The following is a 12,869-nucleotide window of genomic DNA, read 5'->3' on the forward strand; positions in this document are numbered from 1 at the left end:
ATAGGGATGAAGCCCCACGGGGACAGCTAGTTAATATAATAAAGCGTAAACAAACACTACTTTGTTATGGACGCCACAAAATACGGCATATGTTTAAATGTTTTTTTTTTTTTAGATAAAAACCTCTACATCAACGACACGCTTTAGGTTATATATTTTTACGTTAAATAGGAGGAAGGAGGAAAGTCAAAAGTCAGTTCTATAGTCAATTCTAACATACAGATTTAAGTTTAAGAAATAGTAATTTGACAAATTAAAAAGTACACCCCTCGATAATTAATTTAAAAAAAAAAGGATAATTCTGCATGATTGCTAATCTGTATCACTCATAACGATAACATAAAACACAACTAATGTAATAGAATGGAATCAATCTCGTGCTCTTTATGAAATTGAAGCTTTCATCAATTGATAACCGGTACTCGACACCTGTCAATACGTTCAATTCGTCGGCAGCCCTGCTCCATCGCGTAAAGCTACACCGGTCAGCCGACACCCCTGACCGGCGCAGACACTCTGCTCTGATATTTAATATTTACTCGAATATCGTTTCTTTTTTGGATTAAAATATCCACTGCGACCGACAGGCCATATTATTTTGATATGTGAAAATCGCACAGGAACTAAATGTATTAACATCTGAAAAAGCGAAAAGCTGTCTAAAAGCTCAGTGCTGTATGACAGAAAACGTATTTCTCGGTGTTCCGCAAACTGATTTGGTTGCCTTAAAATGAAAACGTGTTTCGCTATTTCAAGTTTAATGTGTTTAATTTGTTTTCTATACTTGGTTTTAAATGTTCACAGGAATATAACTGAATATTAACTGTTTACACAACAACTTGTTCAACAAGTGGTAACGAAATAAATTCCTAAATCGCCAGAGGCTGCTTTGCGCGTTTATCTTAGCAAGCCGCAAAACTAATAGCCGGAGCTTTATATAATCTACCAACTATATCGCATGTTAACTTCGGTTTAGACCACATGTACTGTAAAATAAACTACTGGTAGACTTTTGTTTGTATAACTGATATTAGTATACAAAGAGAAATTAAGAACTAAAATGTTATGGCATGAGCATCTTATCAGGAGGGAAGAATAATATGTGATAAGGATAACTTTTAACATGACTTATTATTACATTACTAGGCAGATGATTTCGCACGGTGGTGGTATGCCGGCCATCAAGATGGTGTAGATCATAGCTCTGTACTTCGTGCCAGTGTGCCTGGCGATTCGTATTATCCGATGTAGCAACTAGGCAGCAGGAATCTTTCAAAATAGTTTCTCGGATCAAACGTTTTGATAAATCCCCTCCCTCCATGTCAATTCATAGATCTTATCATTACGAAGTTTAAGGGCCAGTCCCACCACAGGCTGACACAGCTTCAGATAGCTTAAAAATAAAATGACGTCACGGTCAGATAAAGGTACAAAATCCGATATTTCGATCACATATTTTACACTTTGGATTGTAATCGGACAATTTACCATTTGGTGGGACAGGCCCCTAAAACGTTTAATGCCTTTGAAGTGTCTTTGGCAAATGTTTTATGCGCATAACTGTATCTGTAACCTTTAGGCGTTTCCCCGATTGTGGTACGTTTACATGTGTACCTCAGGTGATTGTGTGCGTGTTACATGTACATATAGACATACAAAGTACAATGAATACTAATCGTCGAGCCTACGTATTAAAGTCGGATCGGGTGACTCTAATGGGCCATTATACTAAGCCGACATAATGAAGCCTGATTTGCTTTCATTAGCAAATCATAAACAGAATCAGACAAATCCAAAACGGTCAAATGTTGATTTTATATGTAAACCTTCATTTTGTATGTTATTTTAAAAGATGTTTTGGCAGTGGAAACGTGGTTTTTTACAAGATGATATTGAAAAGATCTATTTTCAATTAATTAAGTGAAAGTTCAAAGGAAAGTAAAAGCAAGATTATTCATATAAGTCTGATCAAAAAGGACTAATCATTTCTTTCCTTGAATTATATTGACGACAAATTGGGTAATTGCGTATACAGGTTATTTTCAGGACAGATAATATTTGCTTTCGTCTTAATTCATATTATCCAGACTGGCGCAGCGGGGGGTGGCCTGGAATAGACAACGTAATAGGGTGGCCTTGTCATGTCTGGAACATGAAACATGGCTCCACGTGACAGATTATTGAGGTTTTAAGGTGAATTAGCATTATTTTGGTATTATTCTGTATTCATCAATGTATTTTATCTGAACCATTACAATGTAGGGTAACTGTAGGTTTCATAAGAGTTTTGCATAAAACTACGAGTTATTTACGGAAGCTTGTTAAAAAAAAAGACAATTTGAATAATTTTAAATCTCCGTATGCCAAAAAACAGATTTAGTCATATTACTGACATTTACATTTAATAATAAGTTAATGATGCCAGATAAAAACGGTCGTTTTCATATTTCTTGGCCACAATAACTTGTTATTATTGTATTAAAAAACTCGTTGTAATATTATATCGATGTATTTTTCTTCTCTTATCTGCATCTTGTACATATGATTTGGCGACAAGCGAAGGGTAATGGTGTTACAGGATGTTGACAAGAGCACTTCGTTCAATCTGATCGTCTCATATGCGCAACTAGTAATCATCATATCATTGACTTGCCCTTGTCCCTACAGAAGGTCGACACAGTATGTGCTACTCTACCCTGTATCTCTATTTTAAGAACATTAATATAACTGTATTAACGTAACTAAATTAAACACTTAAGCTACTGCCTCCCGCCAGAATGGAGGATTATTCTAATATGTCTGAATGATTTTGACAGCTGTCAGACAGGGAAGTGGCGTGTTTGCCGATTTTATTCTTATATTATGTCTAAATAACTTAGATTAGTTTGACAATTTATTTCAAATTGAGTAGGGATGGGTTGTGTAAAATCAGTCATGAATCTTATCGATTATCGATTTTTCTTGTTATAGAAGTTGGAATCGATAGAGATGTATGGAAGAGCAGCACATACTGTGCTGGCCCTCCGTAAGGGATAAGAGTAAGTGGATGATGATGACGTAGTTACAAATTAAGGCGATGGCTATAGGACGTTATTAGGTTTCATGGTTCTTCAGTTTTTTTTCATTATTCTCGAAGGGTTTCATAAAACCATACATCTTAAATTTGTTAATATAAACCTTGCAAAGTTCTAGGGAACGGAGGATTATGGAATTTAATGGGAGTTTATTTGGTTAAGTAGTAATTTAATATTTTTTAAGGTCGCTACAGACGATCAAGTCGCACTGTTCAATTAAAACGGTCAGTGTGTAGGCAAAATTTTAACCGTAAATTGAACTGTAAAGTTATCCACGCTATATACGCTAAGTTTCAACTGAACAGTTGTAATGTTCGATTAAAACTGTGCGTATGTAGACAATGTTTTAACTAAACAATACAACTGACAGTTAAAATTTTTCCTACAAACGCACAGTACAACTATTTACTTAAATCCATCAGAACTAAGCGTATGTAGCAAGCTTTACGTTTGTAGTCGTCCTTACTTACGTTTCAAGTACGTTTGAGACGGGCGCGGATGAAGAGGGGTGGTGGGGTATATTAATGTGGGAGCGTTGAAGGGAGGCGCGGGGACGGAGAGCCCGCTTGTCAACAACAGCAACAGGTAACGTTCGTGGATATACAGGGTGATTCTTAACGGACGGATCAACATTTTTTTTGGAGGTAGAGAATCTCAATAGTTATCATTTAAACGCAATGTTTGATGCCCGATTTTCCACAGTTTCAAAGTTATTTAATTTTTTGTAATAAAATCGGAAGAATCAGATTTCAGACTTAAATTTGACCGTACGTCCAAAGTAATTTGTTTACAGTGGTAATTTTTTTTCTTTAATAAGCCTAATAATTAGGCTTCCGTACCGTTATCCCTTTTTTGAATAACTTACAAGAGAAGTAAATAAATAAAAGATTATTGAAAATTTTCTAAAAACAATATTACTTTCTTCAACTTGGAAAGCGGTAATTAATTTTTTTTACACTAACTTTTTTCCTACAAGTTTTTTCAAAAACTGCGCCCATGCCTGTAGAATAAAACAAAAAACAATACTGCTCGCCTTTCATTTGTTTTTCAAGTAAAAAGAACGATTTGAATTAGTCAAGGGCTACAAGCTCTTGTAACTTTCATACAAAGCATACGAAAAATACATTTTTCGTAGAAGTCTAAAAAACAGAATTATTTAAAATCGGGCAACAAACTTTTCGTTTAAATGATAGCTATTGAGGTCTCTACCTCCACAAATTCGTTGATTCGTCCGTTAAGAATCACCCATAAACAAATGTCTCTCGTCAATTTCATGTCTACGTCACTGTTAGTAGTTACTATACTTTTGTCCAAACGTCATTTTTCATAATTTTTTATTTCTATTAAATGCTAGCTGACTTAGGTCATATCTGGAACCTTCGAGCAGTCGACTAGCAAGAGACGGCGCAGGACAGGCGGAGATGGTGACCTCTTATGTTTTAATTAAAACACTTTTTAACTAACGTAGTATTTAACCATGTACCCGACACCAATCTGCCCGCTGTACTCGAGTGGTCCTGTCGCGGTGATCTCAGCAAAGATTAATAAAATTCACTACCTTGCTGACATAACGCTGTCCTTAAAGTTTGCAGGGAACTATATCCTTTATTCTATTAATATAATAATATACTAAAGATATTCTTTAATCTCAGATTAAAGGGTGTCAAGGTTAAATCTATTATAGTTTCTAACAAAATTAGAAACTATTAAAAATAGCACAAATGGTGAATACAATATCGCTTTAATCAGTAAAAGTAATTATAATAAGTAATATTACTTCGAGCAGTATTATATTTACCAATTTAACTACACAGTGACTAAGTATCACGTTCACTGATTCACGTTGTTCAATATAAATAAATGAAGTAGTTAATTCTTTTATAACACGACGCGGTAAAATTCATAGAAAGGTGATGTTAATTCGTACGCTTATCCTAATGAAATGTAAAGACTGCAGACTTGTTAATGTGCACGTATATTAATGTGTACTAACAAAGCGATTGTCAATTAATGCGACTAAATTCATAAATTGTTAATTTGTATTACAAGATTGAAACTGTATAGATGCTCGTTGTTAGTTGTGAGTGCTCGCCTTCTCACATGGGTATAAGTCAACTTGGGCACAAGCCCAATGCGTACGAAACATTTTTTACGTTTCGTTTAGAATTGTATTGTCATGCGATATGCGATATTGCAATCCGCCGTAAAGTGTGCATAGCACTATACATCGTATAGAAAGATACCTGGCGTGCCGGTAGCGCGTCATGACTCGCGTCCACCGCGCCCTCTCCGCCCGGCGGCTTTATCTGGAAACATACTGGTGTCTTTAATCTGAATCTCGAAAACATTTTATAAACCCATTTTTGATGGCGACTAACAAGAAAGCAAATTTAGTAATTGCTCTTCAAATGCATCTTTAATAAACCTTGAGCTCTATGGACAGATGAAAATATAAAAAGCAATCCCCCATCTAACCATTACTTCCTTGTGAAATGCAAATGCAAGTGACCCGACAAGTTTGGCCTGTACTGTACGCACTGCATTTGAGATACTCTTGGGCGATCAGTATCAGTTTATTTTAACCTTTGTTTCCAACAATTTAAATGTACATATCAATAAAATGTTTGCAGAATTACTTTCGAAACGGACACACGAGAAACATTCGATTTCGAGATACAAACGCGTTTTTTTTGTTCATAATTCAGCGCTTGACCACGATCCCACTTGATGTTTAGTGCTGATTTCTTTATGGGTCGGATATCACAAACGTATAAAACTTATCAAATTCTTATGTTTTATTCACAGCTAATTTGAATAATTGAATTAAGGATCTACGTTCCAGAAGATCTTTCGAGGGTTTTACATTTGTATTTTTATATTTTAACCACACCGAAGAATAAAAGTAACTTTTACCTGTCATGTAAAACGTAATGTTTTTTTTTATTTCAGTTTGTTTATGGTAGTTGTTTTTTAAAAGATGCGGTGTAACTGTGACTGTAAACACATATATCTTTTTTATAGTTTTAAAGCATTTGTGTTAAATAATAAATACATTTTACGTCGGTCATCGTCGTAAGATCGTCTATGTTTCAAATCCCCATGTACCAATATGATTTTCTTTTTGAATTTCATATATACATTTACCTAATGTTCTTAGGGTAAAGGAAAGCATCATAATGCAACCTGCACAATAATGCGAAGAAAATCAAGACACGTGTGAAGTAAACACGCAGTTGGCCAGCGTGGTAAACTATAGCCTAGTACTCGTACTTAGGGTAGGCTCTGAACCCACAGTGGACTGAAGTTGTAGATAATTATGATTCTAGCAGAAGTGCTTTGAAAATCGTCGAAATTCGTTCAGTGTCGAGTGTTTATTTATAAACAATCAAATAATTCTTTTTTAAATTATTATATACGCATACGTAAATCAAATATAATCATCACTCGTTGCTAGCTATTAAGTAAATACATAGAAACATTTAAAAATAAACATATTATATCCTCAAGCACCAATAGACAACAGTGTTTTCTTTAGTTTTGGTACATTCGAGAAGGCTTTAATGACCGTCTCGATCTCCAGGGTTATGACACAAGGGTTATCCGATTCCACTAACACAAACTAGTAAACACTATGTCACCGACTCACCTATACCGAGATAAAGGATGTATGTTCACATAAACATTTTAAGTGATTTAAGTTATAAATTATTCGATTGCCAATATTAATTAAGCCACTTATATTGCATCTAATTTCTAATGTTTTTTACTATTTTTAATATTGTTTATTTTTTTCTCTTTGTTCATTGTTTTTCTTTATTCATGCTCTTATAGTGATTATCATGATATTATTTATATTGTCATTTGCGAAAAAAAACATGTCCAGTTTTCTGTTTTTTTTTTTAATAAAAAAAATTCTACGACTGAACGCTTTCGAACTAAATTTTTAACATTACGTAGAACACGAAGTAGGCTACAATACCTTTTATTTCCGAGCGAACGAAGTCGCGGCCGACAGATAGTTTTACATCAAATGTTTAATCAGGTAGAGCACTCGCAGACCAGAGACAAACGGCAAATAGTTTGTATTTTAATTATAGATATAAATTATTTCGGTAGCCATAAAACTATTCCTTGCCACCTACATTCCTAGTAAAGTTTCGATAACTCCTGGTCACTCTAGTATACTGATGAATTCGATTGACCTTGTTTATAAACGAAGTTATAAATTAGAGCAACTGAGAAACCAACTAAATAGTTAGATTTTTCTGGAAAATCTCGTTTACACAGAATATACCCATATATAAAATGGAAATAAAAAACGGTAAATAATGCAAAATTTAGCAGTAACGCTGATATTATATAATCCCAAGTATATAATTATAATAACATTTATTTCTTAGACAAGACTCGAACTTCACAAACGTAGCAATTTTAAATAGCACATATGTCTATATTAAAACGAATCACATTTAAAAGACTATTACGTTTACAATTCACAGCATACATTGATGGCTCTTACGTAGACTACCGTAAACCACAATTTTGCGATTTACACCATATATTACAATACGTATTTTTAATTAATTTATCAAATACTACTTTCAATGTGATTTAATGGTAACGTTAGAAACGTTAATATTTGATACGTCATGAAATGGTATTAATTTTTAAAATTTATCTTTGCAAAATTGTCGTTTCAAACATACGATAGTTTACATAAGAACCATCGAGTTATTATTTACCTTGAGTTATCTCAGCCACGAAAATGGACGTAGATGAAAAAAATCCACGTGGCAAAAAGTTATATCATGATCTCATAGTTTACCAGAATAAAAACATTTCAAACAGAATTTAACATTTAAATACATCTAATAGGATATTTATACGGCAAGCTAGCTAATAGAAGTATCTAGAATGTTTGAATGATAAGAATTTTTATTTTCCAAACATATAGTAAACAGCAATTGAAGTCGAGACAATCATGTACTACTACACCCTATTTATTCGACTTAGACCGGGCGCACATCTTTGACTTAACTAACGTATTACACTTGTGCAATTATCGTTTGATTCGCAGCCAATTCAACTGTTTAGTTGCACAACTATAAAACGAGTAGTGTGCACACCTCCGTATAAGCTCATAGAAATCAAAACATGACTAAACGTGTGCGACAACTTAGTTTCAGGTGTCCGCACGCTCTTAAAGTAAACAATCGGTAATCATTTTTTAAATTGACATGCTTTTTAATTTATTTTAATCTAGAATTCCAAGTAGGAATTTATTCTTTGAAATATCGATGACCTTGGTAACTGGTCAGTTAATAAAATAATCGTATTTATAAAAAAATTGCACAGTATCGGTGTTTCATTATAGCATCGTTATTTATTAGTAGACCTATGTTTCATTACGAGCATGCGCACACTTGAAATTAAAATACCGCACAATAGTTGTGCGATAGTTCAGTCAAAAATGTATTTATAAGATAAGGTAAATTTGACATATGAATCTACGGAAAACATTACCGTCGTATCGTACAAAAAGGCAAAGCATTAAGATTTCTCTGTTTCAGACCGCAGACATTCAATAGTATTCAATGATTGGATTGGATGTCATTCGATCTACGTTCGTTACGGGCGATTATATTCGTTAACCGGGGGACGGCGGAGTTAACGAGCAGTTTCAAAATAGCTAGAGTCGGGATTAGTACAATAGACGTAACACGTGGTATATTTGAATTCACATGCCGATACTAAACATAGTATAATCTTTTAGATTTGAGTTATAATCACAAAGCAATTTTTGTTTTTATCGTATTTGGAACCTGTTTATGTTAGCAACTGTACTGTACTACATTTAGAAATAAATCCATCTATTTTTTTCCGGACACACTTCACTAAAATGTTAAACAAGTCCGAATCTTTTGTTTTGTAGTGTTCGTTAGTTGCCGTAAAATAATCGTTTCGCTGGAGCGAGAAAACGACATTAAAATCTATTAACAATTCGATGACGAAAACCTGTTACGCCGACCCTACGGGAGTAGCATAAGGAGAAAGATGGAAAGGAAGAAGACTTCAATTTGGAAAATGCAATATCGTACAAAATGATGAAATTCATTGCGGATAGTTGCGCAGGGTCGGCGCACCGGGATTTCGTCCTCCTAATAACTCTACCACCCGTCATTTCAGTCATCACACTTGATCGTTACCTTTCACGCAATTAGTCTTTTTCTGGGTCTACCTCTACCAGTATTGTTCTTTTAAAATACGGCTCTCTTATGTATTGTCTTGCCACAGTATTGCGATTTCTATGCAGTATTTTTGCTTCTAAATTACTAAGTAACTAGTATACATTATTGTGCAAATACGGGTGCGAACATATTACACTGCGAATCGACTACAAAAACGCGTCATTATCTGGCACTATGGACATATAATTCGTTACGTTGGTTCAGATGTTTTAATAATATAAAAATATCTATGACAAAAAAATATATAGAGCTCAAATTCTGAATAGAAGATATGAAAGCAATATTACTATATAAAAATATAACGATTGGAATACCCTTCTCAACTATAGTACAATTGAGCGTAACTTTTTTAATATGGACACAGAGAGGGGCACTTATTGAATTCAAGATTGGGCATTCACAATGATGTCAAGTTCGATGTTAAGTGGTATATTGTCAACTAATATATTGTAATGGATCAAGGATCTTTGACCTCACGTACAAAGTTCTCTAGATACCGTCATGTTGTATAATGGATGAAACCACACTAAGGTAGCCCTGAGTGTAGAGATCTAGACAAAAGAGCTACTTTAACTGCTTAGACAGTCTTTAGTGAATAGCATAGTAGTTTTAATAGTTTACTTTTAATAAAAATATTTGTTTATAAATTATATTTCAGTTTTAACCAATGGGAAGCCACTTTTAAAAATGAAAACATGAAATTAAAACTATAATTTGAGCAAATGAATACCATTAAGAGGAAGAAAGAAGAGGGGAAATGTACTTATTTCCTAAGAGAATAAGATAACAATTTATAAAAAAACAATATCAACTTGTATAAAAGTCCAAACTACAAATGTTTTTTATCATAGAAATAAATTATTTTTTATTTTTCAAGCATTAAAGGGTAAAATAGTGAAAAGAAGAGTTGCACTAAAAGTGTTTTTTCCTTATCCATAAAAGTTTTAAGGGAGTTTAAAAAACCTGTGATTGCCACCCCTAATTAGTTCCACCGTGCCATATAATATAGCCTGTGATGAAAAATATTGTTTTTAGTTGGTAAATAGATATAAACACAAGAAAAAACAACAGTGGTGGGTACATTGAAGTTACCAGCCTGTTTGTATTACTGACATAAAAAAATGATTGCCTAGGTATCTCGCTGAAAAAAATACCAAGAAAAAAGTTCTTAGATATAACTCTATCCTTGAAGAATTAAATAAAAATCAAGTAATAAATATAACCTATGTCACTCAATGGTAGTATGACTTTCTAATGCTGAAAGATTTTTTGAAATCAGACCAGTACTTGCCGAGTTTACTCATTACATACAAACATAAAAATTTTCTTTTTATAATATTAAAGTTTCAACAAACAAATAGTATCTTTGTTTTATATAACATTATAGTAAAGAAAGATATGTAACAAACCACTATAATATATCCAATCCAATATATAAAATTAAATAATAAACTTTTATTCTCAGTACAAATCAGTAAACAACACAATATGTGTGTGTAACATACATGTCAGCACACCTAGATGTAAACATCTATCAGGTAACTTAAAACAGGTTTTCTATTTTATTGCTTAATCGCATTAAAATCCCACATCCCAGAAAATAGCATGCAATTCAAACAATCTACAAACTTTGAATATATGTATTCAAAGTTTTTTGTATTCAAACGTCATGATGATTTAGTCATACTTACAGCCCACACTGTGATGTGCTGGGTTGGTGCAGAGATTCTTCCATTCTTGGTTGAAACGCATGGAAACTTCAAGAAGAAGAACTATTCCTAAAGAGAACTCTGACTGTTCCCTGTCCGCTATACACAAAGTACTAGTAACAAACTTTAAACGCTATCACTTAACAAAAATAACAAATCACGGAAAAAGTTTCACGAGAAACATATATTTATTAAACACTCCGTGTTTATTACACAGATGACTGCGTTGACAGTTGTAGAAACTTATGTCATAATCTCAATGTCAAAACATATGTCTTAAAACTAAAAGTTGGTAACATTACACAATTTGCAAAGTTATGTCATTGGATAACTTTTTCTTTCGTAACTTTGAGAGTTTTTAAAAAACTTTCTAACAAACTTCGAAATCAGTAGTAATTTCTTTTTAAAACTTGTACTATGTTTACAAATTGCGATTCATGACTTTTGAAAAGAAGTTGGTTAAAAACTTCTTAGCACGTTGACATTGACAGTTGGTGACTTGACAATAGTTGACGTGTCTCAACTAGCGTAAATTTCCACTGTCGTAATACCTGTACAATAACATACTATTATCATACTTCTCTTTCTTTTTGACCAAAATAACAGGGATAGCAATATAGTATACGTTTTAGTATGGATGTGACGGCATTGAAAACTTATGCGATAGGCTCACATCATGAATGTATATTACTAGAACAAGATAGAGCTCTTGTCGAAAAATTGAAGCCGAGCGAGATCTCAATAACTGTACCATTTTCCTCTCTCCGGCTATAGCGACCATATTGAAATATGATTTTAGGACAATAATTATAAAAACATATTCGTGACCTGACGTCAACAGATCATTGCTTTATATGGATTTTAAACAAAGGTGTTAATGATAAGCTTGCGTTATGCGGCACTATACATTTTCCGTTTTTGCTTGATTTTCACACACGCGCCATATTCTACTTACCTCCGTGAAGTTGACCCCACACACTCTCTTTTTTTTTTACTTATTTTATGCAAATCGTTTAAGCAGTGATTGAGAGGAAAGAAATATCGTTTGGGAGTTTTTACTTTTTCTGTAAAAAATATTTGAATTTGATAATCGAGTAAAATTTGATTGATGATTCTCTCAATCATTCCCAGGATTTACAGGATTGGATTGTCATGCATGGTCACCGTAATTCTTCACTAACAAATTATGTTTAAAAATACTACCAATACAATATAAAGATAAACCACAATCAGGATAATTCTCCCTTCCACAAGCCTCCACGACACAAGTTCTCACCATTTTATCAAGGAAATTTTAAAAATATCACGGATTTCAAAAACGCCGCCATTGAAGTCCAATTCGGCGATGCCATGCGGTGTTGTCAGTTCAGTTGTTCGAATTTCAAACAAATAAAAAAAAAACCTGTACGCCAATCACAATTTTTTTGCGTAAATTTAATTTTACATGTAGCAACAAATAATATTGCTTTAACATGTCGGTAAAAAATTATTATTAATATTTAGGAAGAGTTTGAAAGTAAATGTTTTTACATTACATTAATTGCCTATTTTTCTACAAATAACGAAAGGATTGACATCTGGCAACTCTAGTTTCGCTGTTAGAAAGGGACATATCGGACACTTTTAGCCTTCTCACTCGGGTTCATTGCGTGCAATAAGACTCTTACGCCCTTAGAATGTTTAATTTAATTTATTTTATCTGCAAGATGTACAGATAGAAAACCCTCCTGTTGTACTTAGTACTTATTAAGTCCATGGCCTACATATTTCTATTTAGATTGATTCTAGTAGACCTTTCGCTTCGTACAATATAAATGAATGTTTTTTATAGTTTGCCG

The 12,869-nt window shown here is 33.4% G+C and overlaps 1 protein-coding gene across 1 annotated transcript in view; it reads right to left on the minus strand.

Moving 5' to 3' along the window:
* Window positions 1-11,251, minus strand: part of LOC106102493 (aryl hydrocarbon receptor nuclear translocator-like protein 1) — a 36,346-nt gene extending 25,095 nt beyond the window's left edge. Inside the window, exons 1-2 of the mRNA XM_013281994.1 lie at window positions 11,014-11,251; window positions 5,318-5,380 (exon numbers count right to left, since the gene is read on the minus strand). Of these exons, the coding sequence (XP_013137448.1) occupies window positions 5,318-5,340 (23 nt within the window). The 5' untranslated portion in view covers window positions 5,341-5,380; window positions 11,014-11,251. The remainder of the gene's footprint in view (window positions 1-5,317; window positions 5,381-11,013) is intronic.
* Between the last annotated feature and the right edge of the window lie 1,618 nt (window positions 11,252-12,869).

The sequence above is a fragment of the Papilio polytes genome, unplaced genomic scaffold, assembly GCF_000836215.1.
Source record: "Papilio polytes unplaced genomic scaffold, Ppol_1.0 DF824292.1, whole genome shotgun sequence".
NCBI classification, from domain to species: Eukaryota; Metazoa; Arthropoda; class Insecta; order Lepidoptera; family Papilionidae; genus Papilio; species Papilio polytes.